The sequence below is a fragment of the Lygodium microphyllum genome, chromosome 13 (assembly GCF_053477565.2).
Source record: "Lygodium microphyllum isolate KBCC chromosome 13, Lygodium_microphyllum_v1.1.10, whole genome shotgun sequence".
Lineage (NCBI taxonomy): Eukaryota > Viridiplantae > Streptophyta > Polypodiopsida > Schizaeales > Lygodiaceae > Lygodium > Lygodium microphyllum.
The window spans coordinates 8,753,893-8,781,692 of NC_141147.1; the positions used below are offsets into that span (position 1 = coordinate 8,753,893).

The 27,800-nt window shown below is 42.4% G+C and overlaps 2 protein-coding genes across 4 annotated transcripts in view; one reads left to right on the forward strand and one right to left on the reverse strand.

Annotated features, from left to right (window-relative positions):
• Window positions 1-27,800, forward strand: part of LOC148026321 (protein INVOLVED IN DE NOVO 2-like) — a 237,095-nt gene that overhangs the window by 34,375 nt on the left and 174,920 nt on the right. For 2 of the 3 annotated variants that reach the window (XM_087690741.1, XM_087690740.1), the window contains exons 3-4: window positions 13,589-13,776; window positions 13,999-14,112. In XM_087690741.1, the coding sequence (XP_087546867.1) occupies window positions 13,589-13,776; window positions 13,999-14,112 (302 nt within the window). Of the gene's footprint in view, window positions 1-13,588; window positions 13,813-13,998; window positions 14,113-27,800 lie in introns of all 3 variants that reach the window. The other variant, XM_087690739.1, reaches the window with a different exon arrangement.
• On the reverse strand, window positions 14,272-27,476 carry LOC148026322 (uncharacterized; the record flags this gene model as incomplete). Its single annotated transcript, XM_087690638.1, has 2 exons — window positions 14,272-14,331; window positions 24,978-27,476. Coding segments are annotated over 2 exons (2,559 nt in total), but the record flags the coding sequence as incomplete, so codon positions are not given.

Here is a 27,800-nt window from a genome sequence, read left to right on the forward strand (position 1 = left end):
AACATGAGGTTCCATAAGAAGACCCAATGCCAAAAAGGAAATCCAAAGCTAGAAAGAAGAGAGAAAAGGTGTTGGAGTAGGTATAAAGAAGGCTAAGGGCGCAACCCCTAGCAATCCCAGAAGCTCCTATCCCACAAAAAGGGGAATGCTTCCCTATCAACTAGAACATAGAACTCGTGGTGTGGGAACAGAGGAAAACAAGTGCAAACCCCTTGAGTTTACCTTCTAATTTCCACCTGCCATGAGCCGAGTGCTATCCCCTAGAGTGGTGGAAGAGGTGATAAACATGGGCAGAAGACTTGGAGATCGATGGAATAAAGAAAGAGAAAATAACCCAACATTGTGGAGGACAAAGTCACCAGAGTATTGGGAAGATAAGGTCATGGAGGTGCCCAAGGCTATGAAGGGGTATGAAGCACAACCCAAGTGGAGGAGAAGAATTTGGGATGTAAATATGGATGCATGGATGTCCTTTTGCAACACCCTGCTCTACAAGAGAAATGACCCAACCTACGTGCCGTATCCCAGAAGGGTAGGGATCAATTTCAATTACAGCATCCATGGCTGCTATGACTTTCCTCAAAATATATAATGTAAATTCCATTAAATCAAAAGAGACCCTCATATTTTTTGTAAATGACCTTAGACCTCTATCTCCCACTTCCTTACTGAGTTCTTCTCCTGCCTTGACCCAGCCTTCATTACAACCTATAATTACCTTAGGCTGCATAGAGTGTTGCTCACATGGGCTCCTGCCTCTCAGGAATATCGCATACCGCCCCTCTTTTTTGACTTGAACGCAGGCATAGACAGCTGTGCAATGGCTAGACTCATGATGTGAGCCACACTTGTTCCATCTTTTTGCATGGCTCTACTAGAAGATATGAATGATAGCCGATTCGCTAGATGTAATCATCCCTTCTTGTCCACAACCCCTCTAAATTTATGTATAAAAGGACTACATGTAGAGTAGGAACTTCATTAGTAAGTCTCTCAAGCTCCCAATCTTTTCCTCCCATGACTAAGAACATGAGTACTAGTCCTTCGCATACCTTGTCAAAAAAAAAAGGAAAAAAAAAAGAAAAAGAAAAGAGAAAAAGAAAAGGGAAAAGAGCAGAGAAAAGGAAAAGAAAACCAAAAGACACACAAGTAATACATCTCACTTTTGATGAGCACCACAATCACCTCACCTAGGGGTCCTCAAGTTAGGTGCATCCGGTGGCCTTGGTCAGCGGACTCCATGCCTAACCCCCTAGCCCTTTTGTCCTCCACTCCACACTTAGGGCTCATCAAGGGCAAGACACACCTAGGGAGGTCACACTTGCATATGGTTAGACATGTACACCCACCGCACCTCACCTCTACACGAACTGGGTCCTCAAGTGTGGGACAACACCCCAGGCTTGGAACCAACTCCTAGTTCCACTGGCACAGACATGATGTACTGCACGACAAGGTAGACACACCCCCCAAGCAGTGCACCTTCTTTTCCTTTTCAGGTGAATTTGACCAACCACAGCAACCCATCGACTTCGGAGGCCCTGTCACCCACTCAATCCACTCTTGACCTCCACAACCTCAAACACTTTGACAAGTCCACAAATGCCATGGGATTGGCACTTGACTAGGAGGGGGTAATATTAACCCTAGTGCAAGGAATGCAAAAAAAAAAAAAGAAGCAAAAGAAAATTTTAAAATATAGGTCAGAGCAGAAAAAGGCAGTTTGATTGCAAAAATAAAAGGGAAAAGGGAAAAAGTGCAATTAAAAACCCAAGGTGAGTGCAAGAATGAAAGAGGTGAATTTCAAATGCAAAGGTGCCCCTAGATCTTTGTAAAAGAGCGCCAGGCTCCCTCCTATGCAATTTGTAAAGAGTAGATGGGCATGGGTGAAGCCACAATGAAAGTAAAAGGGAATAGGAAAAGAGGGCCCATGCTAAAATGGTTGGTCATGTAAAAAAGGAGTGGGTGCCCAAAAGGGATTAGGGCATGTATAAAATCCAAAAAGTGAATAGAGAAGCTCGTTCTTATGTGTGGCCAAAACTAGCTCTCTTCTCTTCTTCTTTCTTTTGTTTTTGCTTGCTTGAACTTGTACTTGAGCATTCCTCTTGGGTATCTTGTCCCTTTTATGATCCTTTTTAGCCTTTCATGGCTTTGCTTGCATGCAATTAAGCTTTAGTGTTAATGAAATAACAAATTGGACATGGGATGCTAGCTACTAAGTACAATTTGTACAAGAGTCAACTCAACTCTCATAAGAATAACATTGCAAAGTAATTAAAAAATGAATGTTTTTTCCAAAATTTATAGAAATTTTTTAATTTGTATTTCTTCTTGATGTCATGTTTTAACATTTATCTCCCCCAACATGAGTGCATGTCCCATGGTACTTTTTGCCAAACAGATGGTGCTGCTACTAATGAAAGGCTACGCAATGCCCAAGGAGGAAAATGGTAGGGGTGAATGGTGTGGTGTGGCAAAAGAGATGTGTGTGGCAAGGTAAAAGGAATCGAGAGACTTGAAGTTAGCTCGAAGAGGGAGAAAGAGGCAATAGCCAATGTAGGGTTGCGATAGGTGCAGGCCGCTAATGTTGATGGGACTTGAGAGCTTAGTTGTACCTGTTTTTCATATGCACTCTTCCTAAGGAGCATGTCTATTTATCGTGTAGTGGTTGACTGCTTGTGTGTGTGCAACTAGCACCTAGATGGAATCCTAAGTAAACTTGAAATGTTGTCCCACACTTGAGCACCTACTTGGGGTACAATGCTCTCCTTAGGGTGACAGGTCATCCAAGCAAGCTTGGAATGTCTTGCCCTCGATCTCCCTTAAGGTTTTGATATGCATGAGGGGCTAGGGTGTTGCCTTAGGTGCAATGAACGTGCATGTGCTTTTATTTTATTTTATTTTATTTTGATTAAATAAATATACAACAAATAACAACATATAAGAGATGAATAGATCGCACATCAAGAAGTGGCCTAAGCATAAGATGGAGACAACCTTTACTAAAAAGATACTCCTTAACATGCTCCCACAATTATAGTGATATCTTTGGGTAAAATGGATGCATACCATGGCAAACATGTTGTCCACCATGTCCTCAAGTAACTGGGTACAATAGTTTGGCAATAATAGGCATTTGCACTTGTACTTGCACATAGTCCATGATAAAGTAATGTACCTAGATCTACAAATTATATTTCATCTAAACTCTTTCATATTTGCACATAGTCACACCTAAGCTTAGTCTTTAAGATCACCTTAGGACACTTTTCTTCTCAATTTGCATATGGATACCTTAAGGCATGATAAGGAACCCATAAAACCATAACTTACACATTGAGCACCACACTTAGGTACTCTAACCACTATACACACATTAGTACATCTTCCACATATGTGCACTAATGTAGCCCCACTTAGTTATTGCATTCCACCATTAGCATGTAGTTGCACTTGTATAGATGCAAAGTGAATGGAGAAGTTAACTACAGTAACAAGGAAAGAAAAGTCACAAGGAGGAAAAAAACTCAACAAGGAAAAAAAAACACTTAGGAAAACCAAAAGAAGCCATGCTTAGCCTAACTCAAAATATATTCATTTGAAAAGTTACAGTGTTGCATATAAGTGTTTTAAACATATTGTCTGACGAAACAAGAAAGTGTATTTACATGCCATCATGCACAAGCATAAGATGACTTGTAATAGGAAAAATTTGCTTGCTCAATATTCAATTATCTTAAGAACAAGAAAATGTAAGAAAATGAGACTTAAGAAAATCAAGAACAAAATACAAGAAGCAAAGCAACAAACTAATAAATACATAGTGCTTAACTTCATAGGGTGGGTGCCATGAGCTCCAACATTCATATTGAGTAGAGACCCTAGTCCTAGCAAATCTGTAAACATTGAAAACACCCTCTATCTGTGACCTAATTGACCAACTTATCCAATTATACACCTAGAGACAATAGAAACTATGAGGGTGACACCTAGCATAACGGAGAGAATTGAGGACTTGAGCGATGCCTCAAATGACTTCCAAGCCTCAATCAACAACTTCCAACAAGCTGTGAAGTCCAATGTCTCAACCATGACTAATAAGGTCATGGGAACCCATCTTAACCAGAATGGAAAACACTCAAAGCACTCGAGACTAGGCAAAATTTTCTTTTTGCAAAATGGCTAGACAAGTATTGCACTAATGACAACCCTTACAGCTTTATCAGAAAATTTGAGAAAGCCTATGAGGCCAATAACCTTCTTAGTGGTGCCAAGAAAGTGCATGCTTTTAGACTTTTCTTAGGATAAAAGGTGTGAACTTGGTTTACTGATCTTGATACTGCTAAGAAGGCCTCTTTTATATTGCTATGGACCTATTCACCATTAAATGCTTCACCAAAGCTGGCTATGGGTATAACCACATTGTTCAACTCACAAACATTGAGTAGTCAAAGAATGAAACATGAGAGAATATGCTTCTAAGGTTCGAAGTCTACACAAAGGGAATCGTACCATAGAGAGATCCACTGCCAAGGTAGTCATAAAAGCCTTCATCAAGGGCATCCTTGATTAAACGATCTACATTGGAAACTCTAAACTTGATCACTTCAATATCAATAATGTTCTAGATGAGGCTATCCATGTGGGAAACCTCCATCGTGAACATGGTAGGGATAAGAGGCCACATGGATCCTATGTATTTGCATGACAAAGTTGGATAGAAACCAAGGAGACTCAAGACGTAGTCACAGGTATTAGGAATAGTAGCAAGAACTTCTTAAGATGGAAAATCACTCAAAATTTCTAGACCATACTGCTAGAATATACAATGTGTTCATTGCAACATGGACCACCTTCCTTTAGAATGTCCTTAGCCATTGCAAACGATTCGACCATGAAGTTGCATACTATAGAGCCTCGTATAGGCTCCTTGCCCCTATCTTTGCCTTTACCATGCCCCAAATTATGCTAGATAGCCTCCAGTTGCCCCACAATTAGCATTATAGGCTCCTTCAGGGTGACATTAACCCCTATGAAATCCCTAGATCTCTTGTGCCAATTGTCATGCACCAGCCCAATGATACCCTATCCACTTCAATGGAAGGCAAGGATACATGAATCCTTTGTTTTGTTAAAACAATGAAGGATATTTGATTGAAAGCAACGCTCCCACAAATAGAAATGATCCCCAAAACCCAAGGTAGAAGCATGAAAACTCTATGCACATGGCTGGGCCATTAATCTCAAGACAAGAAAGAATCACAAATCTCGCACTTCACAATCATCAAGATCATCATCTTCATCCTCCATAACTTCAGTTGTACAAGAGAAAAGAGGAAAGGGAAAAGAGAAAGAGAGGAGAACTTTTGCACGAAGGAGAGAGGCGAGAGATTTTTTTGCACCACACAAAAGGAGAATGTGTGTGTTGGAAGAAAGGAGAGAAAGAGACACATAATTAGCCATGCACTCCACCCCACCTTTTCCCCAAAAGACACACAACCCTTCATATTTTTATTATTTCTTTGATTTTTTTGATACATTTGTATGCCTTCACGTTTCAATTATTTCTAACCTTTTGCAAATGCATGCATGTATAAATTTATGCATATCATTTATTAATGATGGATGTGGCCCCCTCACATAGGATCTCATTTTGGTGATTTTACAACAAAGTGAATATTATTCACTTTACAAAAACTAGAAATGTGATGTATAACATTTTTATGCACTATCTTTGTGCTTGTTTAGGTGTCATCATTGATCCTCATAGGCTATTGTCCTATGCCCATTATGATGTTGGGACAAGGCCATAAGTGAGGCATGCCTACAAATCGAGACTTCATTTCTTGTTGGAACTATGGATAGCCAGGTCATATTTCCTTGAGGTGTCAATAGAAATGAGAGCAGTTTAATGTAAGTGATGTCGACCAATGTTGCCCTGAATATGGAATCATGCACATGTATCTAGACTGTCCATAGCATAAGGCAAGCAATAGCAAAGTAATAGTGCCATCTGTTCCTTTGAGTCTATTCATAATGGAAATGATCAATAATGAAGATAACATTCCTATGCACACCATCACTCCCCCACAAAGTAAGGTTGGGGGAGTGAGCATTGAAGGCCCCATAATGATGAATGGATTAATCATGGCAAAAAGCACCAAGAAAAGGAGAAAAAAGATTTGAACTCAAACTTAAGAGTGAAGCACTCTCAACACCACCACAAATAGCTACTTCCTCCAATGTACAAAGTGCTACAATACCACCATAGACCACTAAGAAAACTATTTCCAAGGATAAGGCATACCTTGACCCAATTTACTAGCTAACTGCAATTAACAAGGTCGAAGAAACTGAAAATGAGTTGTAGATAGGAACCATGGATATGCAATGCATGTCTTATTGAGGATTGGGACAATGGGTAGTCTTTGTAGAAAATATGAAGGAGGTTGATTGAATCAAGATGGAGTCTTGGAAAACCTCACCAGTTGACTTAGACACTATCTTTGCACTCTTACATGGAGATTCCAATGACCCTCCAACCTTTGGCTAGATATATTTCCTATCTTGAGGATGAGAAGAATTGGATGCATATTCTAACCACCTTGGAAGCATCATTTATAGAAGAGCTAGAATATCTATTGGCATATGAATGCTTGAGTGAGAGAGATGCATGTGATACTTTAATCCTTAGGCTAGACCCTTATGTAGAACCAATCTTAATGTTGCTCTTTATGGTGTCCCCTAACATAGAAATTAGAACCTTCTAGAGCTATCCTACCCTAATGAATAGGGTACATTACACAAGATCCTCAGCTAGTGGAGGCTAGGTTTTTGTAATCAAGAAAACACTAATCTCACCATTGTTGACTAATTGTTAAACAACTCCACTTGGCAATGAACAAATGTACATCAAATCTTGTTTGATTTCGATAGCAGCCTCTTTGTCTCATTGATGAAGCAACAAGGTGTAGATGCTCAAGAAGTGAGTGACTCTGAAGACAACAAATCAACTTAGGACAATGATGATTCTAACTTATACACAGTATATTAGAACATTGATAGCTGTACCATTGAACAAATCTATATGGAGCCCAAATATTGTCAAAATGAGAACTTTCTCATTGATGTAGATAACATGAGAATGAATTCAGAATTGGAATGGCTCAAATACCTTAAGGTAATTAGCTACAAATAAATGGAATGTCTTGAATACCTCAAGGTACTTAACTACAAACGATGGGACACTTGCTCAACAATCGCCATCTAGACCTCGAGGTATTCACAATGGAAGATGACATAATTAAAGTCCTGGAGAATACCATAACAAGTTCTGAATCTGATACAATTGCAACCAATGATTCTAACCCATAAATTTTTCAACCAACCCAATTTGTTAAGCCTACGACTAGAATTCCAACCCATTTAAGGCAAAAACACTTAAAATGCAACCCTCACAACTGTGAGTTAGAAACTCAAAGTAAAACAAAAACCACAAGACCTTCTACTTGATTCACAAAGTTCAAAAAGAGTGACTGGGTAGTTGTGTTGCTTGGATGGCCAAGAGTATCAGGAAAAGGAGCATGCTAGATATAATTTTCTGAAGATCCCCAATGTCAAAACAACCCACATTGATAAAACCTACCTATTCCAACCTATTGACCTAATCTCTTTCTTTGCACATTTCACAAGAGAATTTGCTAATTGCTTAGACTCCCTCCATCACCACACCTATAGCTATCTCCACCTCCTCATCAAGCTCTTCCAACAACTAATAACCCCTTATAAATATGGGCTACACCTACTTCTTTTCTACATCAATGCTAGAATTCATTGGGTAGCCATGGTTGCCTTTGATTCAAAAAGTTCAAAAAGAGTGATCGAGTAGTTGTGTTACTTGGTGCTAAGCATGAAGGCATATCTAACAAACCCATGTGAGGGATTGAAAAAGCTCGGTGCCATGACAATATAAGCAAACACCCCCATTTAGTGGCAAACACATTTATTGATATATCATATATAGGTGGATTGTACCTAATTCTATCCTGAAAACCTATCTAAAAATCTACAATATTTTTTCCCTACTACTTCTCGATCATATGCTCAATGTATAGTAGTGAATAGTGATCCCTCTTGGTTGTAGGATTTAGCTTCTTGTAATTGATATAGACTATAATTTTTCTATTATGCTTGAGTACCACAATGATCGATGCACTCAAGTGCACCCAAGCGCACACAAGTGCACTCAAGCATTTGTGAATGCACATGAGTGCACAAAGGTGCACTATGATTAGCTTAATGCAGTCTTACATGTACTGGGTTAAGGTCACTAAAGTTGTTGATACAAATGCTCACAAGTGAACATGTGTGCATGTGCATGTGCTAGTGTCAATGTGTATCAATGTCAGTATGTGCTAGAGTCATTATATGCCAATGTCAATGCAAGTGCACTTAAGGGCAGTCGAGTGCACCCAAGACCACACAAGTAAGCTAGGTGAGGCTAGATGCAAGGTTTATAGAAATGGAACTAGAGTAGACAAGGGTGTGGACACAAGTGCCCTCAAGGATACTCAAGCGCACGTACATATCCCAATGCATAGTAGTGCACCTACATGCATGAGTGCACATGTGCACTACAAGGTGTCACCTTCCTCTCTCCTCCTTCCCTTTGAACCTTGTTTTGTAAATAGGATGGGCATTGGTTTGGTATTGAGATAAAGGAAGTGAAAGTGTATGTACATGGGTGTGTACTCAAGTGCACACAAGTGTTTAAAAGGGCACAAGGGTGTATAACTAGATGTGGCAATTGCATGCACAAGGCCTCACTATCTTCCCTTACTCCTCCTCAACCCTCCCTTGTGAATGGGGTGGGTGTTGGAGTTGTGAAAGAAGAGAGAGGGGCACGTGGTGTGTGTATTAAGGTTAGTTAGAATGCAATATCTCTGTGGTAAGTGCATTGGAGTACATTTTCAGTGCAACTATGGTTAGAATAGTGTACTAATGCAAGGTGTAGTGCACTATGGTGAGTCCTAAGGGGTGAGACGAGATATGGAAAGACATTTGTGCAAGTACAAGAGGTACTTGTGGATATGAGTGCAATGCAAGATGCAACCTAGGTATACAAGGGTATACACAAGTAAAAAAAGGTGAGTTAATGCAAGGGCCAGTTCATTAGAGTATACAAAAGTTCACGTAAGTACACATAGACACACAAAAGTGCACACAGGTACACACAAGTGCACACAGGCACATCGCACACAAGTGCACACAGGCACATGCAAGTGCACTAGAATGTAGGGTTATTTACTAATTTTATATTGAGTGGTAGAATGGTGCACTGGTACTACAAGGTGCCTCATTCCTTGCTCCTTCGGTCTATTAGCCCTCCTTTGTTAATAGGGTGGACCCTTGATCAAAGTGAAGAAAGGAAATAGGGATTGGTCACAAGCCCAATCCGTGGTGGGTACCTAAAGTTGAACATGTCCATAGGTGTGTGTGGTGATGGGTTTCAATTCTCAAGTGATTACAATGCAATGCAAGTGCACAGGCATATGAGTGCACATAGTGCATGTGTCAATGCAATTATCATTGCTAGTACATGTGCTAGTGTTGTATTGTGCACTGTACAATGCTCATGGAGACAGAAGACCAAAATCAAATTCATTCAATATTCACATCCTAGAATTCAACCATAGTCTTGACCTTAATTAATGCCACAAGTAAATGTACCACAGTCTCTTTATTAGATGAATCTATCCCCCAGTCTCACTCAAAAATCCAGAGCACCCTCTTAATAGATTGTTGCATGCATTGAACCATAAATGGAATGAAATCTTATCTCTATAGGTTGACTATGGCTTTCCTTGTCTCTACACTTGGTAGCTTTTCCCTTCCTATAGCAGTCTCTTATGATGGCTTGGCAGCTCTTCTTTCCTCTCAACCATTCCTCTTTCTCTTGAAGGCTTCTTAAGTCGTAGTAGGCAACTCAAGCTCTTCTACTCTTCATGTGGAAAATGAAGAAGGAAGCATTTAATGGGGTTGAAGATGATTTAGAAGAGACATATGATGGGGTTATCAAAGAGACTATGGTTGATGTGGTTTATTGCTCTTATTAGTCCATGGGCAACAATGATTCACAAATGTAAAATAGACCCATAGAAATAACTCCAATATGCAAGCACAAGGTCCTAAAGCAATGGACAACCAAGATGTATTTTCCCTTTCAAGAACTCAAGAGATTTTTCTATAAATTCAAGAAAGGAGATGTAGGCAACCTTATTGGAGTAATTTGGGGCAAGCACAGTCAATATCCTTGCACCTATAGGACACATATTTATCACCCTTGCTATTCTTTCTCTTGGACTTAGCTTTTCTCTCTACCTTAGATTTTCCTATCTATTTCTGTCCTTAACACCATGAGATGGTCACGACTGTGATCATGGGCACTTGTACTCTAGGATTTTCCCCCCATCAAGTTAGCCATGCAACCATTTTGCCCGACTTTCCATGTTCCACATGCAATACAAATTGGCTTCTTTTCATTAAGTACTCTCAAGATCTACTAATAGATTTGAATTCAATAATGTGTCTACTCATTCTTTCATTTCATTTAATCATTCCATGATATCAACTTATGTGTGCTGATTGTCTTACACCTACAAATACAAAGTTCCAAACCTAAAGAATAAAAATTTCTCTTATAAATATGCAAATGCAAGTACTAGCTATTACACATGCATTTTGGAGTTGGTTTTTGCATAGCCCTTCTATTCCACCACACAAGCATGCAAGCAACTATGTTGGCGATGTACCCTTTGCCTTGACGATAACGAAACCAAAATGTTGTGCTATTGGAGCTCAATAATGAGACTTTGGACACCCTCTTATTTGTTCAAGAGGCTCGATCTATGAAGTATGATGGCTATCTCTCATGTAGCCTCTCGAATGCATCATGAACACCAAGATTTGCTTATAGTGAGATCGCATGGCCTCTCTTTAAGCATGAAGGATGTCCTTGCAGCCGGATACACCACCGATGTTTACTGACTCCGACCTTTGCTTCCCACCCCTCCGGAGTACATGTGTCTTCCACCAGGCACTCCTTGTGCCACCTCTCCTTTTTGGGTCACAGAGAATGTTCTGCATCGTCTATCAGAGTACTATGCTCAAGGAAATAAGATGCATCCGATGCGCACTAAGTCCTTTCGGGCATATGGAGGATCGATTGGCACTATGACCTCCTGGAGATTGTCGCAATGCTAGTGGTAGTCTTCTCCCACTTATTTTCAGGTACAGTGGCTTCCACGACCTACGGATCTGCAGTCCGTTCCATCGAGAGACAGTGATTGTTTGATACCATCTCCTTGTCAATCCACTCCTTTGAGAGACAGTGGCTGCTCAACTCTTTCCTCTTCTTCGGCTATCCAATCTGCTCCATTGAGCGACAACGAATGTTGCCCACCTCTTGCTCATTGTGAGCCCCACCCTTCCCCACCCTCGACTACTCATGTTTGAGAGGCTACCTCTAGGAGCTCTTCGGTACCCCGGATACCTTTTTTGGCATGATCCGTGGCACTTCCTTCATCATCAGACATTTCGGAGTCTGTGATCCATGAATTTTTGGATTCCCTATCTACTTCAGAGGGGGATGTAATTTCTTTGCCCTCAGAGGGGGCATCTACTTCTTCTTCAACTTCAGCAGCGGGGGACCTCAGAGGGGGAACCTACTCCACATGAAGCTCTTCACCCATCCTCTACTTTCTTGGGATGGCTGTCTTCGACCAGTCATCTCTTCTATTGATACCTAGGATCTTCAGGTACCACCTAGATTGGGACCTTGGAGGTTCAGCCGCGACTTGATGATGAGGCTTTCGTATTCGTTCCAGCATGGATGCATGGAGCTAGTGGCTTCTCTCCCGAGGTTGAGTTTCGGGTTCTCCAGTTCACTCTATCTACTGTTCTTTACTACAGGTTCCCTTTGTGGTAGAAATCTTGGATCTTAGGGGTCCTCTACATCTTCTTGCCTTGGTCACTTGGTCAGCTTGGAGCCACCTCCCGAGATCAAGTACGGGCATATCCTTATGGTTCTCGGCACCACACAAAGTATTCTTTTAGAGGTTTGTATGCTGTACTGAAAGTGATTTAGGAGTTTCTCTAGGAAGTCCTCCAAAGTGAATCCTGTTAGGGTTGGCCAAAATAAATCTCCTCAGTCCTTATATATGCTAACCTTGTCAGGACTTATTCATTTGTACCATATATGAAGGCAGCTGAGTGAGGGCACCCTGGCTGGCTCTGTGACACACATTGATTCACTCATTGTTGCTTGGTCTTGGGGAGTGTGACAATCTTGTTGCCTACTTGTTAGTGTATTGCCTACTTGTTGTTAGTGTACGCTGGTGGCTCACTTGGGGGTAGCTCATGCTATCATACTCTCACAGGGGATTGAAGAGACTATGATTCAGATACCATGACCAAGAGGTGAGAGACCTTCTTACATATGTGGGAGTCTTGCACTTTCTTTCACTTTGGGATTCCCCACATGGTGTGGTACTACAGACTGCTGGATTGGTTGTTCTACAAGCCTTGTCATTGTTCATGAATCTTGATACTACCCCTTGAAGTGAACCGTCATTCTTTTATATGTTTTTCATGCATTTTATGGAAATAGATTTTGTATTTAAATAGATTTTGTATTTAAATGCTCATCTTAGTAGTGATTATCATTATATAACTTCTTTTGGGCACTCGTGTGATCATTTTTATAACAGAGTCGCTAATGTTGTCTTAATTGTTATAATTATGCATTATATTCTAATCTTATGATGTTGAAAACATGTATTCTCTTTCTTTCTCTCCCAACCTTTCTTGATCCCACTGTATTTTCAATATAATGCTATTAGAGCTCTTGGCTTTTTATCCTGCCTGATTGTGATTGGATTGAGAAGGTAAGCATGTTTCTTCATCATCTTTCTTGCATGTATATGTCCTTTTTTTGGGAAATTGCATGTCTTTTGGTCACAACATTACATCCTATAAATCAACTAAGGAAGATTTGCTATTTCAAAAATGTGCATCTACCTGTTGTATAATAGATCAAAAATTGAGTTTTCTTTCTGAATTATAAAGAGTCTAGGGTCCTTTAGCATACTGCTCAAGAAAGCTCACACACAGTCTTGTTCCCTCTAGGAACTCCGGATCTACTATGCCATGTCTCCTTGAAGTTGAGAAGCAAAACCCAAAGAACCATGTCGTTAGTCTTCTTTAAGTTATATCGTTTAGGAACAAGAGACACTTGAAAGTTGTGGTGTCCACTACAAACATGCAAAAGTTATATTACAATCTATAATTGCAAATCACAACATGTTTTTAAGGAGTATACAGCAGCGTGCACTTTAACAGTTTGGCAACCTCACCTGGCATAGTTTTTATGAAACAGCTAATTTTTATCTTTGTTTCTGAGCTTTTTTTCAAGACTCAAATATTGCCCCTTCAGTTCATAGAAAAGTAACCTTAGTAATATCAATGCAGCAGACATTGTCTTTCATGTTTCTATATTGGAAGGTTGAATTGAAGTTTTTTTCCTATCTAGATATTAAGCTTGTCAAAGAGAAAACACAAAGAAGCAAGGAGCTGCAATGTGTTCAGCAGAAAAGGGATAAGGAGAAGTTTGACATTCTACAATCAGAAATGAATAAAATCCAACAGGAGTATAAAGAACTTGAATCTCAGAAGGTGCAAAAAGAAGTAGTAGATATAATGAAGGAGATGGAAGTCACGGTCAGTATCAGCATCACAGATCATGTGTGTTTCCAGGTTGTCTTGGCTTTTTTAACTGTGGCAAGTTGAAATGACAAGTTAAGAACTTATTTCATTGTTCTCACTGTCAACCTAAGGATTATAATTACTGTCCTAGGCTGTGTTGGCTTTTTCAACTGTTGTAAATTCTTCTTTCAGCACTATCAATGTGAAGCTAAGGATTATAATAACTGTTCCTTGCAGCTGAAAGAATTAATGGAAGATAAAGAAGCTCTGGAACAAACAGTTCAACAGCTAACACGGAGAGAAAGGGAGCTGAATGATGTTATCCAACATGCTACCAAAGCAGCTCTAGAGGTGTTTATGCTAACATTCTTACTGTTTTAGAATCTTTTTTGTTGCCTGAATCTAGTTGCATCCTTTGTGCTGCACATATGAAAGGCATTTCAGCTTACTAGAGCTTGCTATGGTTTACCGCAGGGATTTAACCTTATGTCTTAAAAAGTACCAATAATACTATCTCATAAGAGGGTCAAGAAAATGATCCAAACTGGCAAACTGAATATATCTAGATGACTGGTCAGAGCCAAAGACAAAGTAGTCTCATGTAGGCAGTATGCTTGACTTGTGCAATTCTGTGTGACCTTCCATTCGAACCAAAAGTTTATGAGAGAGGAAGTGAGGAATGGTAGCATTTGTGTTGATTTGCACATTTACCAATAGGGAACAGTCAAATAAACACACATCAACTGATTGGTTTTATCATCCTTAAGTCCCAAGAGACATGCTCAAGCTCCTTCAAGATTGGTGGGTAGAAGTGGAAGCTTGCCCTGCTGTGTATTGGCCTTTGCTAAAGGAAGCTATGGAGCTATTGGCACGATCTTGGTGCCTTCCAATTTAGGGGCTACAAATCGTAATCTCATGTGTATATTATGGGATACCTCTTGCAAGAGGCCTAACTGGCTGCTGCTAAATTGCCTTGGCATACCATCATTGCATTTTCATTTGAAATGGGGCACTTTTTCTGCCCCCCATTGTTTCTCTTGTGGGCAGTTGGGGCATTTTATGACTGAATGGCTAGAAAAACATGTAGCTCCAGAGGCTGGGAGTGCCCCAGCTATTAATGAGGATCTTATGGTTGACAGTCTTCCGGATGATATTTGTGTCAGATTTCCCATTAGGAGGAACCATTAGTCTTGGTGTGTTTCTTGCTTCTACAATCCTCAGATGATACATTCTTGTCCTCATTGGCTATGTGATTGGTCAATCTTATCCAACAGTTCCAATTGAGATCTTATTGGTAGGCTAAACTAAAATCTTTGATTGATAATTTGCAAGATGCCTTGTGTCAGTCTCATAAATTCTTTTTGAGGTTTGCATCCTTCCCTTGCCCGTGTGAATATGATTAGATTGTAGCATCGAGATGGGCACATGGCTAGAAATCCACAATCCATTGTTCGCATGTGTCTTGACTATTTGTTGGAGCTTCTTGCTTTGGCCCAACACCACTTTGAGCATATTTCTATGGCTCGTTAGGCTTTTTATGACTTGGTTCAAGATCATGTTTCATTTGACATACAAGTCGTACTAGAAAGTGACATTCATGAGGACGAGGTCATGGATGTCTTATTGCACTTACCTATGGATAAAAGCTCCATTTGGGATGGCCTCACTAATGAAATTTTTGAGACCTATGCCACTCATCTGGTGAAACCTTTGGCTGCAATGTGTTAGCAAGTTTGGGAGATGGGAGCTATGCCAGCATCATGGAAGGAGGGAGTTATTAAATTGATCTGGAAATCGCCATCACCATCAATGTTGAAACATTTGAGACCCATCTCCTTAATGGGCTCGATGTATAAAATATTCTCTAAAGTGTTGGGTAACCACCTCCATAGGCATCTCCTTGCCATTGTGCACCCCAATTAGTATGGCTTCATTAAGGGTAGAAACATTTTCCGTTATGTGTTGAATGTGCAGATGGGGATTGACTATGCCAAGTATTCTAACCAGGAGGTGGCATTAGTGCAGTTGGATTTGGAGAAAGTTTTTGATTATTTGGACTAGTCCTCTCTTGCAAAACTGATGCATACTATGGGTTTTGGGCCACGTATGTCTCAGTTGATCTATACCATCAGTGCCGATGCTTCTTCTAGGGTTATGTTAAATGGTGGTGTTATTGACCCCTTCCCCATTGCACGCTCGGTTCAATAGGGCTGTCCATTGAGCCCTTTGTTTTTTGCCTTGGCTCATCATGTTATCCCATATGGTGAGTACTTGGCAGTTGGCAAGTTTATCTCTTCCTTTTGGACAACATTTTGTTGCATAGGTACTAGCAGACGATACCTTCATGATCTTCATACAAAGGAGGACAATCTTCACAAGGCGTTGGATGTTTGGACACTATTTGGGCATGCTTCTGGCCTCCATGTTAATGTTGCAAAATCATCCCTCATCAGCTGCACTGAATTTGACATCTAATCCTTGGGATTGCAGGGGGTGGTGGTGCCCCGCGGCAATGCTATTAGACACTCGGGATATCCTTTGGGTGTTGACGTCAATCAAAATACTTGTTGCAATGGATCTCCTTAAAGATGGAGGCAAAATTTATGTATTGGAAAACACAAGCGTGGCCCTTTATGTGCACCTCAAAGTAGCTTAGGTCATCAGCTACCCATCAGTACCTACTTTTTACCATTTTTGCCTTGGAACACCAGTTCTTTGAATGCACTTACCAAACATATTTGTTTTATGTTGTGGAAAAAGGACTCCTTGCGGACAGGTATCTCTTGGATTTCTTGGAGCCACGTCTGCACTTTGAAAAGCATGGTTGGTGGGGCGATTTTGGATGTACAGACCCATATGGTGGCCCTTTGTTGGTCACTCTTCAGAGCAATGTGTAGTGATTGTCATCCTAGGTCTTTATAGTTGTCTTTTAATGGAAGACTGAGGTATTGTCCATGGTAACACCAACATATAGGCATCATGGTGGCATGTTCTTGATTTTGATTCTCACTTTTCCACATCCTCCTCCTTTTTGGTGAATCATTTGGTTTCTTCTTGGAGCCTCGTCCTTCAGAAGGCCTGCAGGCATCTTGTAGAGGATTGTCTAGAGGCAAATTCCTTTTAGTTGGAGCTGTTGGCAGTGTCATGGCTCCTATCTTGGGATGGGAAATAGGAGGACAATTGTATGGCACGTTTAGGTTTGTCTTCTATGGCGGATGCCACTTTGATGAGCCATGGGGGGTTGATGACTTTCCATACGGCCACAAGAATTTTCTATATTCCTCGTGGATATTGTGACCTTTATGGTCGGGTTGAAAGGTTGATGCAGCCTATGCAACCTTTTCCTGCACTTGACTCAGATTGCCCTTAGCAAGATTGGAATCTTGCTAGCCGTCTTTGTCTTCAAAAAGGCTTCACCTAACCAAGTGAATCATCTCTTGATTAAGGACAACCATTTGCTGGTTACTAAAGCCAATGTGATTTGGGGCATGCATAAATCTAAGGCTTGGTGGAAAATGTTAGTGATGGATGGATGGTTGAGCAAGACGCCGTTCAAATGCAAGGTCTTTCTTTGGAGAGGGATCATTGGTGGGCTTTCCCTTGCTTTGTCCTTTTTTAAGCACCAAATCTCAAAATGGCAATTTCTTTTTTTCTACAACCGGCATGGAATCTTCGCATCATAGATTTATTTCTTATGCTTTGGCCAGCAAAATTTTGGCTCTTCTAATAGATATTTGGTAGGCGGTTCTTGGCCTATCACTGCATTGTTTTGATTGGGTTTTTTCCAGGGTCAAATATCACACCCCGGTGGAGCCATATATGAAGGTCTTGTTCCATTTTTTCAGATTTTGGGTTGTTGGCACAATTGGATCACCTGGAATGCTTTTATCTTTGACATTGCCGCGGGTGTCTAGAGACACATAGTCAAACTCAAGGGTCTTCTACACTCGCTGTTAGATCTTGTGCAGCATGTTGATCTTCTCTCTAGGAAAGCAAGTTTATGCACCATGGGCTAAACCCATCGTGCATCCTGTAATCATGTAACCTTGTACTTTTTCCGTAATTAATACAATTTCCTATTACGGAGAGAGAGAGAGAGAGAGAGAGAGAGAGAGTATTTGCGGACGCCACCCTTGCCAGTCGTAATGTCTTCGCATCGTTTCGTACGGCCAGGAGACTTTTCAAAATCCCGCGTGGATACCATGACTTATGGGAGCAGCTTTTGCTGGTACTTCAGGCCAGGCAAGCTTTTCCTGCTCTTGCGGTGGATCGTCCTTGGCAGGACTGGGACCTTGCAGGTCGGTTGAGTCTGGAAAAGGCCTCTGCTAATCAGGTGTATCATCTTCTGATGAAAGATCATCAATGGCTGGGTGTTAAAGCTAATTCTGTATGGGGTTTGCCGAAATCTCAGTCATGGTGGAAGGCAACGGTGATGGAGGGCTGGTTGAATAAGACACCGTTCAAATAAGGTCTTTCTTTGGCGGGTGATGATTGGTGGTCTTCCTCTTGCCTCGGCCCTTTCGAAGTGTCGAATCTCGAATAGCAATTGTTTCTTCTGTACCACTACTGTGGAATCGGCCTGGCATCGATTTATTTCTTGCCCACTGGCCAAGAGGATTTGGTCGCTCTTGTCACAGGTTTGGCGTACAGTGGTGGGGTCCTCGCCAACCCCTTTCGATTGGGTTTTTGTGCGACCAAAATACCCCACACAGCCACAGTTGCATATGAAGATCTTGTTTCACTTCTTCAGATTCTGGGGATGCTAGCACAATTGGACAACTCGGAATGCCTTTCTTTTTGATTCCGCCTGTAATGTACCGAAACACATTGCCCGGCTTAAAGGTCTCTTGCATTGGCAGATAGATCTCATTCGGCACTCGGACTTGCTCCCTCGGGAGGACTTGCTTACCTGGCATATGGCAATTTCCTCTGGGTCTTTGCCATCACTTGTGTAACTTTTGTGTGGCTTAGTACTGGGATCTTACACGTTGGCTTAGAGCCCTCGTGTATCTTGTAATCATGAAAACTTGTACTCTTTTTTCGTAATTAATACAATTACCTTTTACGAAAAAAAAAGAGAGAGAGAGTATATTAACGTCTCTAAAAGGCCAATGTGGCCTATGAGACCAAAGCAATACATACAATGATGGTGTGTTTCTCATCTAGAACGAGAATAAAGATGAAAAACATGCCTATAAGACTGAAGGAAAAATGAAACAGTGTCCTATAAAAGGGAAACATGTCAGTGATCTGAAAGTGAGAGTAGAGAAAGGAAAACTCTCCATCAATGATATGTCTGTTCTCTAAGGAGGTGTATCTCTGCATGGCTGAGGCATCTCGGCATCTGTCTCCTGTGGCGCTCAATGATGGCTTTAATTTGTCTATGGTGTGGATGTCTAGGCCTTTGTCTGGGTGGACGTGGGCGCCTAAACTAGCTAAGTGCCACTGCTCTGTCCAAAGGGACACCTATAGAAAATGAGGTTCAATGATGATGTACTCCTGTAGGCTGTGGCAGTAGTAGTGGTATCTGCCATACTATGTCGTGTATCAGTGAAAAAGTCAGTGACTGCTCTTTGTCTATGTGAGCCGAGCTGTGGGGGCCTCCTACTCCGTAGAATTGTTGCTCTGCGCCTTTGCAGCTCCAACAGGAAGAATCCCAAGCATCTTTGATCCTCAAACTGCATGATCCATCTCAGGGGTCCAAAACCCTCTCGAAACAGACAGTGGTATTTACCTCGTATGTCATAATATACAGTGCATCGGTAGATGTAGTGTTCCTTTGTCTTTGGCTCTCTGTCGCATACTGGGCATATGCGTTGTTCTGTCTGTATACCCTCACATCTGCCTGTCTCAATCCTCAGGTGGTGGGATGAGGTGCGGATCTGACCAATAACTGTGCGTAGTCCATGAGGCAGCTGTGTGTCCATGTAATTGGGTCGAGTGATGAAACCATCCTCAGATACCTGAAGGAAGTGGGTCTGGTGGTGTGCCATCCTCATGCCATGGGGGGAGGGGGGTCGGATCCAGGTCTTCGCCGTATCTAACTTCAGTATGTCTGCTCTGATTGGCTTAGGTCAAGTGTAGGGAAATCCAGGCTATATTCAAAAGGGGGTAGTCTGTCAATCTGCAGCCCATGTAGACTCATCCATGTACTCATCTGAGCATACCAACAGTGTCTGTCACAGTCTGCCGCTAGTTGTCTAGAAGAGGCCATGGCTAGCCGTGGGTATCTATCTTGGGGGAGCTCCCATAGTCTATGTATGAAAGTCATTGCCTGGACCAAGGCCTCAGCCACCATGGTGATGCTCCCAACTCAGCTTTGATAATCTCATGTGGGGTCGAGCTCTTCGCTCGTATCATACGTGAGATCATCATGACCAGTGGTTTTTCCATATGCTCCCACCTGTCATAGTATTCCTTCTCTGGTCCATCTTGGTCTCCCAAAGGCTGTCTCCTCGTGTGAAAGAGACTCGGACCCCAAATAGCTGCTCCATATAGGAGTGTGGGTGTAATCAGGGTGTCAAAAAGCCACAGTTTGGTGCACGGCTCATGAAATTGTATGTGAGCACATTGCCTCTCCAATGCATCTAAGGCTGCATATGCTTTTGCCAAACGAGCCTCTGATGTCTCTCTCCAAGAGAACTGTGGTCCCTTCAATGTGACCCCCAAATAGACATACTGCCTAACCATCTCCACTGGCTCTCCATCAAAAGTAAACTGGTGCTCAGCTCTTGTCACCCAAGCAGCTGAAGTGTTAAATACCATAACTTTAGTTTTCCCAAGGTTCACCTTAAGATCTCTATCTCTGCAAAAAGCTGATAATGCATCCAAGTGTCTATTTAGTCCCTCAAGTGTGAGTCAGATATAAGTACAATATCATTGGCATAAAGCAGTAATGGTATCAGCACTCTAGCTAGGCTGGCTCCGGCCCCACCAATCCTATCCACATATTCTGAAATTTCATCTATATACAGCCCAAATAGTGTTGGTGAAAGTGGACAGCCTTGTTTCACCCCAATGGTGTTATTGACTGTATCTGAGACGCCCTCAGGTGTTCGTACTCTGCCCATCACTGTCTCATACAAGGCATAGATACTCCACTGTATCTCTACAGGCACATCAGTGTTTTGCATTCTTCTCATGATTCTAGCACGTGGCAGTGTGTCAAAGGCCTTGCGAAAGTCCACAAAACAGCAACAGATATTTTTCTTGAATGCCTTGCCTTCTTCAATGATTGCCCTCAATGTAAAGATATGGTCTAGAGTTGTATATCCCCTCCTGAAGCCAGCCTGGCCTTTTGATCTCAGGCCATGCATCTCGGCCCATTCACTCAATGCTTGTTCCACGATAGAGCCATATATCTTGGCCAGCATGTGTCCAATCATGATAGTTCGGTAGTTACTAGGTAGCGCGGGGTCTCCACTCTTAAAGAGCGGCACAATAATATGGTCTGACCAACAGGTTGGAAATCCCTCACAAACTGCCCTATTAAAGATGTGGGCCAGCATTGGTGCCAAAATATCATAGGCATGTGTGAAGTGTTCAGCCACTAAACCATCATGATCTTGGGCTTTTCCATTTTTCAGTTTCCATATGGCATTCCTCACTTTTTTTTCTGTGAAAAATCTGCAATTTTCTGGTCTTGAGGTTGAGGGGAGTGGCATAGGCTCTTGGCCAGGAACATCATAGAGTGTGCAAGCATATCCATGCCAATCATCCAGTCTAGTAATCTGTAGGGGTGGCTGGTTCTCATGCATCTTTTTCCATGCTCTCTTGCTGTCTTGCCCCAAGCACATGGAATACATTTCTGTTTCTAGTCTGCTAAGGTATTCTTGCTTCTTTTTGTGTACAACTTTCTGAAGAGTGCTCTAGCATGCTTATGTGTACATATGCCAAGTGCCATCTCTCGCTGAAAACGTGCTCGTGTCTCTCTGCACTCATCATCATACCAGCCATTCTGTGGGGCATTACCTCGTGGAGGTTTATCTGACGGTGTAGTGTGTGGGAAAGCATATGCTGCTGAAGTGTGTATTATCTTGGTCAACTGTCCTGTAAACTCATCCAAAGAGGCCTGTGTGTCTAGCTTCCTCAATGCATCTCGCACAGTAGTGCTGTATATGTGTGAGGTCGCTTCCACAAAATCATAGCGTGGTAATTTGGGTATGTGTGGCTGTGCTTCGTGTGTATGCCCATATTACATTGTGAAAGCTAGAATAGCATGGTCTGCTGCTAATCCAATTGGTTTGTTTGAGATTTCAAAGCTTTTTATGTCAGGTAGGAAGTTGGGTGATCCAATCAAATAGTCCACTGTGCTTGACCCTTTCTTGTTATTCCAACATGTGAAGCCATTATATCTTGGCCACTATGGCAGCACGTTAAGGATGGCCAAACCATGTGCACTTTCCAATGCCAGTAGGTGTGTTCCATATTTTGTTCTCTCTCTATCTTGGACTGATCTAACTAATCCCACTTCATCTAATGTAATATCTCTGAACATCTCATCACTAGTATCAAAGAAAGCAGATTGGTTGTTCCCTGTGCATGCATTAAAGTCTCCTACTAGTAGAACATCCCCAATTCTCATGTATCTCATTATGTCCTCATATAATGGTGTATACGGGGATGCCTCTTTAGGGGCAAACTTAGAGTATGCAGGGGGAAAATAGCATATGGCAATATACATGTCTCAAGTTCTGCTTGTACGTAACTTGATCCACATGTATCTTGCCTCTATATCTCTATGTACCACTTGGACTATATCTTGGAGCTTTTCTCTAAATAGAATTGCCACACCTCCTGATCCCCTTGTCCCGCCAGGCCCCCTAGACTGAGGGCGATATATACTTTCCTATCTATATCCATATACATTAGGTAGATGGCTGTCTTTACATTGATGTGTCTCAGTATACATAGCAATGTCTATCCCGTTGAAAGTATCCTAAAAAAGACTTGCATCTGTCTTAAGGGAGCCATTGCAATTTCACAGTGTGAACTTCACGGTCTCATAGGCCACACACTGTCATGTTGTCCTTTTCTATGTGATGATGACTCTTCCATCTCTGTATACAACCCATTTACCTACTTTCCGTGCCTCTAGAACGCGTGGCATATTTTCCCTCTTGTGGGCTAACTGGGCTGGGGTGAGGTCTTCATCTAGGTAGATCTTTTCTCCTTTCAGAGTGATCCTCTTGGAGAGGAAGGCTCTTTTTTTTTCCAAGTCTCCAAACTTCATGATGAGGACTTTTGTTTTTGTGTCAGCTTTCCCGATTCGGGAAGCCGCGATGATGGGTACATCTGTAGCTCACTTTTTTTTCTGTGAAAAATTTGCAATTTGCTGGTCTTGAGGTTGAGGGGAGTGGCATAGGCTCTTGGCCAGGAATATCATAGAGTGTGCAAGCATATCCATGCCAATCATCCGGTCTAGTAATTTGTAGGGGTGGCTGGTTCTCGTGCATCTTTTTCCATGCTCTCTTGCTGTCCTACCCCAAGAACATGGAATACATTTCTGTTTCTAGTCTGCTTAGGTATTCCCACTTCTTTTTGCGTACCAACCGTCTGAAGAGTGTTCGAGCATGCTTATGTGTACATATGCCAAGTGCCATCTCTCGCTGAAAACGTGCTCGTCTCTCTGCACTCATCATCATCATATATATATATATATATATATATATATATATATATATATATATATATATATAGGGAGAGAGAGAGAGAGAGAGAGAGAGAGAGAGAGAGAGAGAGAGAGAGAGAGAGAGTATATTAATGTCTCTAAAAGGCCAATGTGGCCTATGAGACCAAAACAGTACATACAATGATGATGGTGTGTTTCTCATCTAGAACGAGAAGAAAGATGAAAAACATGCCTATAAGACTGAAAAGGAAATGAAATGAAATGAAATAGTGTCCCATAAAAGGGAAACATGTCAGTGATCTGAAAGTGAGAGTAGAGAAAGGAAAACTCTCCATCAATGATATGTCTGTTCTCTAGGGAAGTGTATCTCTGCATAGCTAAGGCGTCTTGGCATCTGTCTCCTGTGGCGCTCAATGATGGCTTTAATTTGTCTGTGGTGTGGATGTCTAGGCCTTCGTCCGGGTGGACGTGGGTGCCTAGACCGGCTAAGTGCCACTGCTCTATCCAAAGGGACACCTACAGAAGATGAGGTCCAATGATGATGTACTCCTGTAGGCTGTGTGGCAGTAGTAGTGGTATCTGCCATACTCTGTCGTGTATCCATGAAAAAGTCAGTGACTGCTCTCTGTCTATGTGAGCCGAGCTGTGGGGGCCTCCTACTCCGTAGAATTGTTGCTCTGCGCCTCTGGAGCTCCAAGAGGAAAAATCCCAAGCATCTCTGATCCTCATACTGCATGATCCGTCTCAGGGGTCCAAAACCCTCTCGAAACAGACAGTGGTATCTACCTCGTATGTCGTAATATACAGTGCATCGGCAGATGTAGTGTTCCTCTGTCTCTGGCTCTCTGTCGCATAGTGGGCATATGCGTTCTTCTGTCTGTATACCCTCCCATCTGCCTGTCTCAATCCTCAGGTGGTGGGATGAGGTGCGGATCTGACCAATAGCTGTGCATAGTCCATGAGGCAGCTGTGTGTCCATGTAATTGGGTCGGGTGATGAAACCATCCTCAGATACCTGGAGGAAGTGGGTCTGGTAGTGTGCCATCCTCTTGCCATGGGGCGAGGGGGGTCGGATCCAGGTCTTCTCCGTATCTAACTTCAGTATGTCTGCTTTGATCACATGGTTTAGCTCTGATCGGCTTAGGTCAAGTGTAGGGCAATCCAGGCTATAGTCAAAGGGGGGTAGTCTGTCAATCTGCAGACCATGTAGACGCATCCATGTACTCATCTGAGCATACCAACAGTGTCTGTCACCGTCTGCTGCTAGTTGTCTAGAAGAGGCCAGGGCTAGCCGTGGGTATCTATCTTGGGGGAGCTCCCATAGTCTATGTATGAAAGTCACTGCCTGAACCAAGGCCTCAGCCACCATGGGTGATGCCCCCAACTCAGCTCTGATAATCTCATGTGGGGTCGAGCTCTTCGCTTGTATCATGCGTGAGATCATCATGACCAGTGGTCTTTCCATATGCTCCCATCCATCATAGTATTCCTTCTCTAGTCCATCCTGGTCTCCCAAAGGCTATCTCCTCGTGTGAAACAGACTCGGACCCCAAATAGCTGCCCCATATAGGAGTGTGGGTGTAACCAAGGTGTCAAAAAGCCACAGTTTGGTGCGCGGCTCATGAAATTGTATGTGAGCACATTGCCTCTCCAATGCCCCTAAGGCTGCATATGCTTTTGCCGAACGAGCCTCTGATGTCTCTCTCCAAGAGAACTGTGGTCCCTTCAATGTGACCCCCAAATAAACATACTGCCTAACCATCTCCACTGGCTCTCCGTCAAAAGTAAACTGGTGCTCAGCTCTTGTCACCCAAGCAGCTGAAGTGTTAAATACCATAACTTTAGTTTTCCCAAGGTTCACCTTGAGATCTCTATCTCTGCAAAAAGCTGATAATGCATCCAAGTGTCTATTTAGTCCCTCAGGTGAGTCAGATATAAGTACAATATCATCGGCATAAAGCAGTAATGGTATCAGCATTCCACCTAGGCTGGCTCCGGCCCAACCAATCCTATCCACATATTCTGAAATTTCATCTATATACAGCCCAAAAAGTGTCGGTGAAAGTGGACAGCCTTGTTTCACCCCAATGGTGCTATTGACTGTATCTGAGATGCCCTCAGGTGTTCGTACTCTGCCTGTCACTGTCTCATATAGGGCATAGATACTCCACTGTATCTCTACGGGCACATCAATGTTTTGCATTCTTTTCATGAGTCTAGCACGTGGCACTGTGTCAAAGGCCTTACGAAAGTCCACAAAACAGCAATAGATCTTTTTCTTGAATGCCTTGCCTTCTTCAATGATTGCCCTCAACGTAAAGATATGGTCTAGAGTTGTATGTCCCCTCCTGAAGCCAGCGTGGCCTTTTGACCTCAGGCCATGCATCTCGGCCCATTCACTCAATGCTTGTTCCACGATAGAGCCATATATCTTGGCCAGCATGTGTCCAATCATGATAGTTCGGTAGTTACTAGGTAGCGCGGGGTCTCCACTCTTAAAGAGCGGCACAATAATATGGTCTGACCAACAGGTTGGAAATCCCTCACAAACTGCCCTATTAAAGATGTGAGCGAGCGTTGGTCCCAGAATATCACAGGCATGCGTGAAGTGTTCAGCCACTAAACCCTCATGGTCTTGGGCTCTTCCATTTTTCAGCTTCCATATGGCATTCCTCACTTTTTTTTCTGTGAAAAATCTGCAATTTTCTGGTCTTGAGGTTGAGGGGAGTGGCATAGGCTCTTGGCCAGGGATATCATAGAGTGTGCAAGCATATCCATGCCAATCATCCGGTCTAGTAATTTGTAGGGGTGGCTGGCTCTCATGCATATTTTTCCACGCTCTCTTGCTGTCCTGCCCCAAGAACATGGAATACATTTCTGTTTCTAGTCTGCTCAGGTATTCTTGCTTCTTTTTGCGTACCAACTGTCTGAAGAGTGTTCGAGCATGCTTATGAGTGCATATACCAAGTGCCAGCTCTCGCTGAAAACGTGCTCGTGTCTCTCTGCACTCATCATCATACCAGCCATTCTGTGGAGCATTACCTCGTGGAGGTTTATCTGACGGTGTAGTGTGTGGGAAAGCGTATGCTGCTGAAGTGTGTATTATCTCGGCCAACTGTCCTGTAAACTCATCCAGAGAGGCCTGTGTGTCTAGCTCCCTCAATGCATCTCGCACAGTAATGCTGTATATGTGTGAGGTCGCTTCCACAAAATCATAGCGTGGTAATTTTGGTATATGTGACTGTGCTTCATGTATATGCCCATATTGCATTGTGAAAGCTAGAATAGCATGGTCTGCTACTAATCCGATTGGTCTGTCCGAGATTTCAAAACTTTTTATGTCAGGTAGCAAGTTGGGTGATCCAATCAAATAGTCCACTGTGCTTGACCCCTTCTTGTTATTCCAACATGTGAAGCCATTAGATCTTGGCCACTGTAGTAGCCCGTTAAGGATGGCCAAACCATGTGCACTTCCTAGTGCTAGTAGGTGTGTTCCATATTCTGTTATCTCTCTATCGTGGGCTGATCTAACTAATCCCACTTCATCTAATGCAATATCTCTGAACATCTCATCACTAGTATCAAAGAAAGCAGATTGGTTGTTTCCTGTGCGTGCATTAAAGTCTCCTGCTAGTAGAACATCCCCAGTTCTCATGTATCCCATTATGTCCTCATATAGTGGTGTATACGGGGATGCCTCTTTAGGGGCAAACTTAGAGTATGCAGGGGGAAAATAGCATATGGCAATATACATGTCACGAGTTCTGCTTGTACGTAACCTGATCCACATGTACCTTGCCTCTACATCTCTATGTACCACTTGGACTGTATCTCGGAGCTCTTCTCTAAATAGAATTGCCACACCTCCTGATCCCCTCGTCCCTCCAGGCCGTCTAGGCTGAGGGCGATATACACTTTCCCATCTATATCCATATACATCAGGTAAACGGCTGTCTTTACATTGATGTGTCTTAGTATACATAGCAATGTCTATACCTTTGAAAGTATCCTCAAAATAACCTACATCTGTCTTAAGGGAGCCATTGCAATTCCACAGTGTGAACTTCAGGGTCTCATAGGCCGCGCACCGTCATGCCGTCCTTTTCTCTGTGATGATAACTCTTCCATCTCTGTATACAGCCCATTTACCTGCTTTCCGTGCCTCTAGAACACGTGGCATATTTTCCCTCCTGTGGGCTAACTGGGCTGGGGTGAGGTCTTCATCTAGGTAGATCTTTTCTCCTTTGAGAGCGATCCTCTTAGAGAGGAAGGCTCTCTTCTTTTCCAGGTCTCCAAACTTCAAGATGAGGACTTTTGTTTTTGTGACAGCCTTCCCGACTCGCCAAGCCCCAATGATGGGTACATTTGTAGCTCCAATTTTGGTGGCAAGAGCTGTAGCATCTTCAAT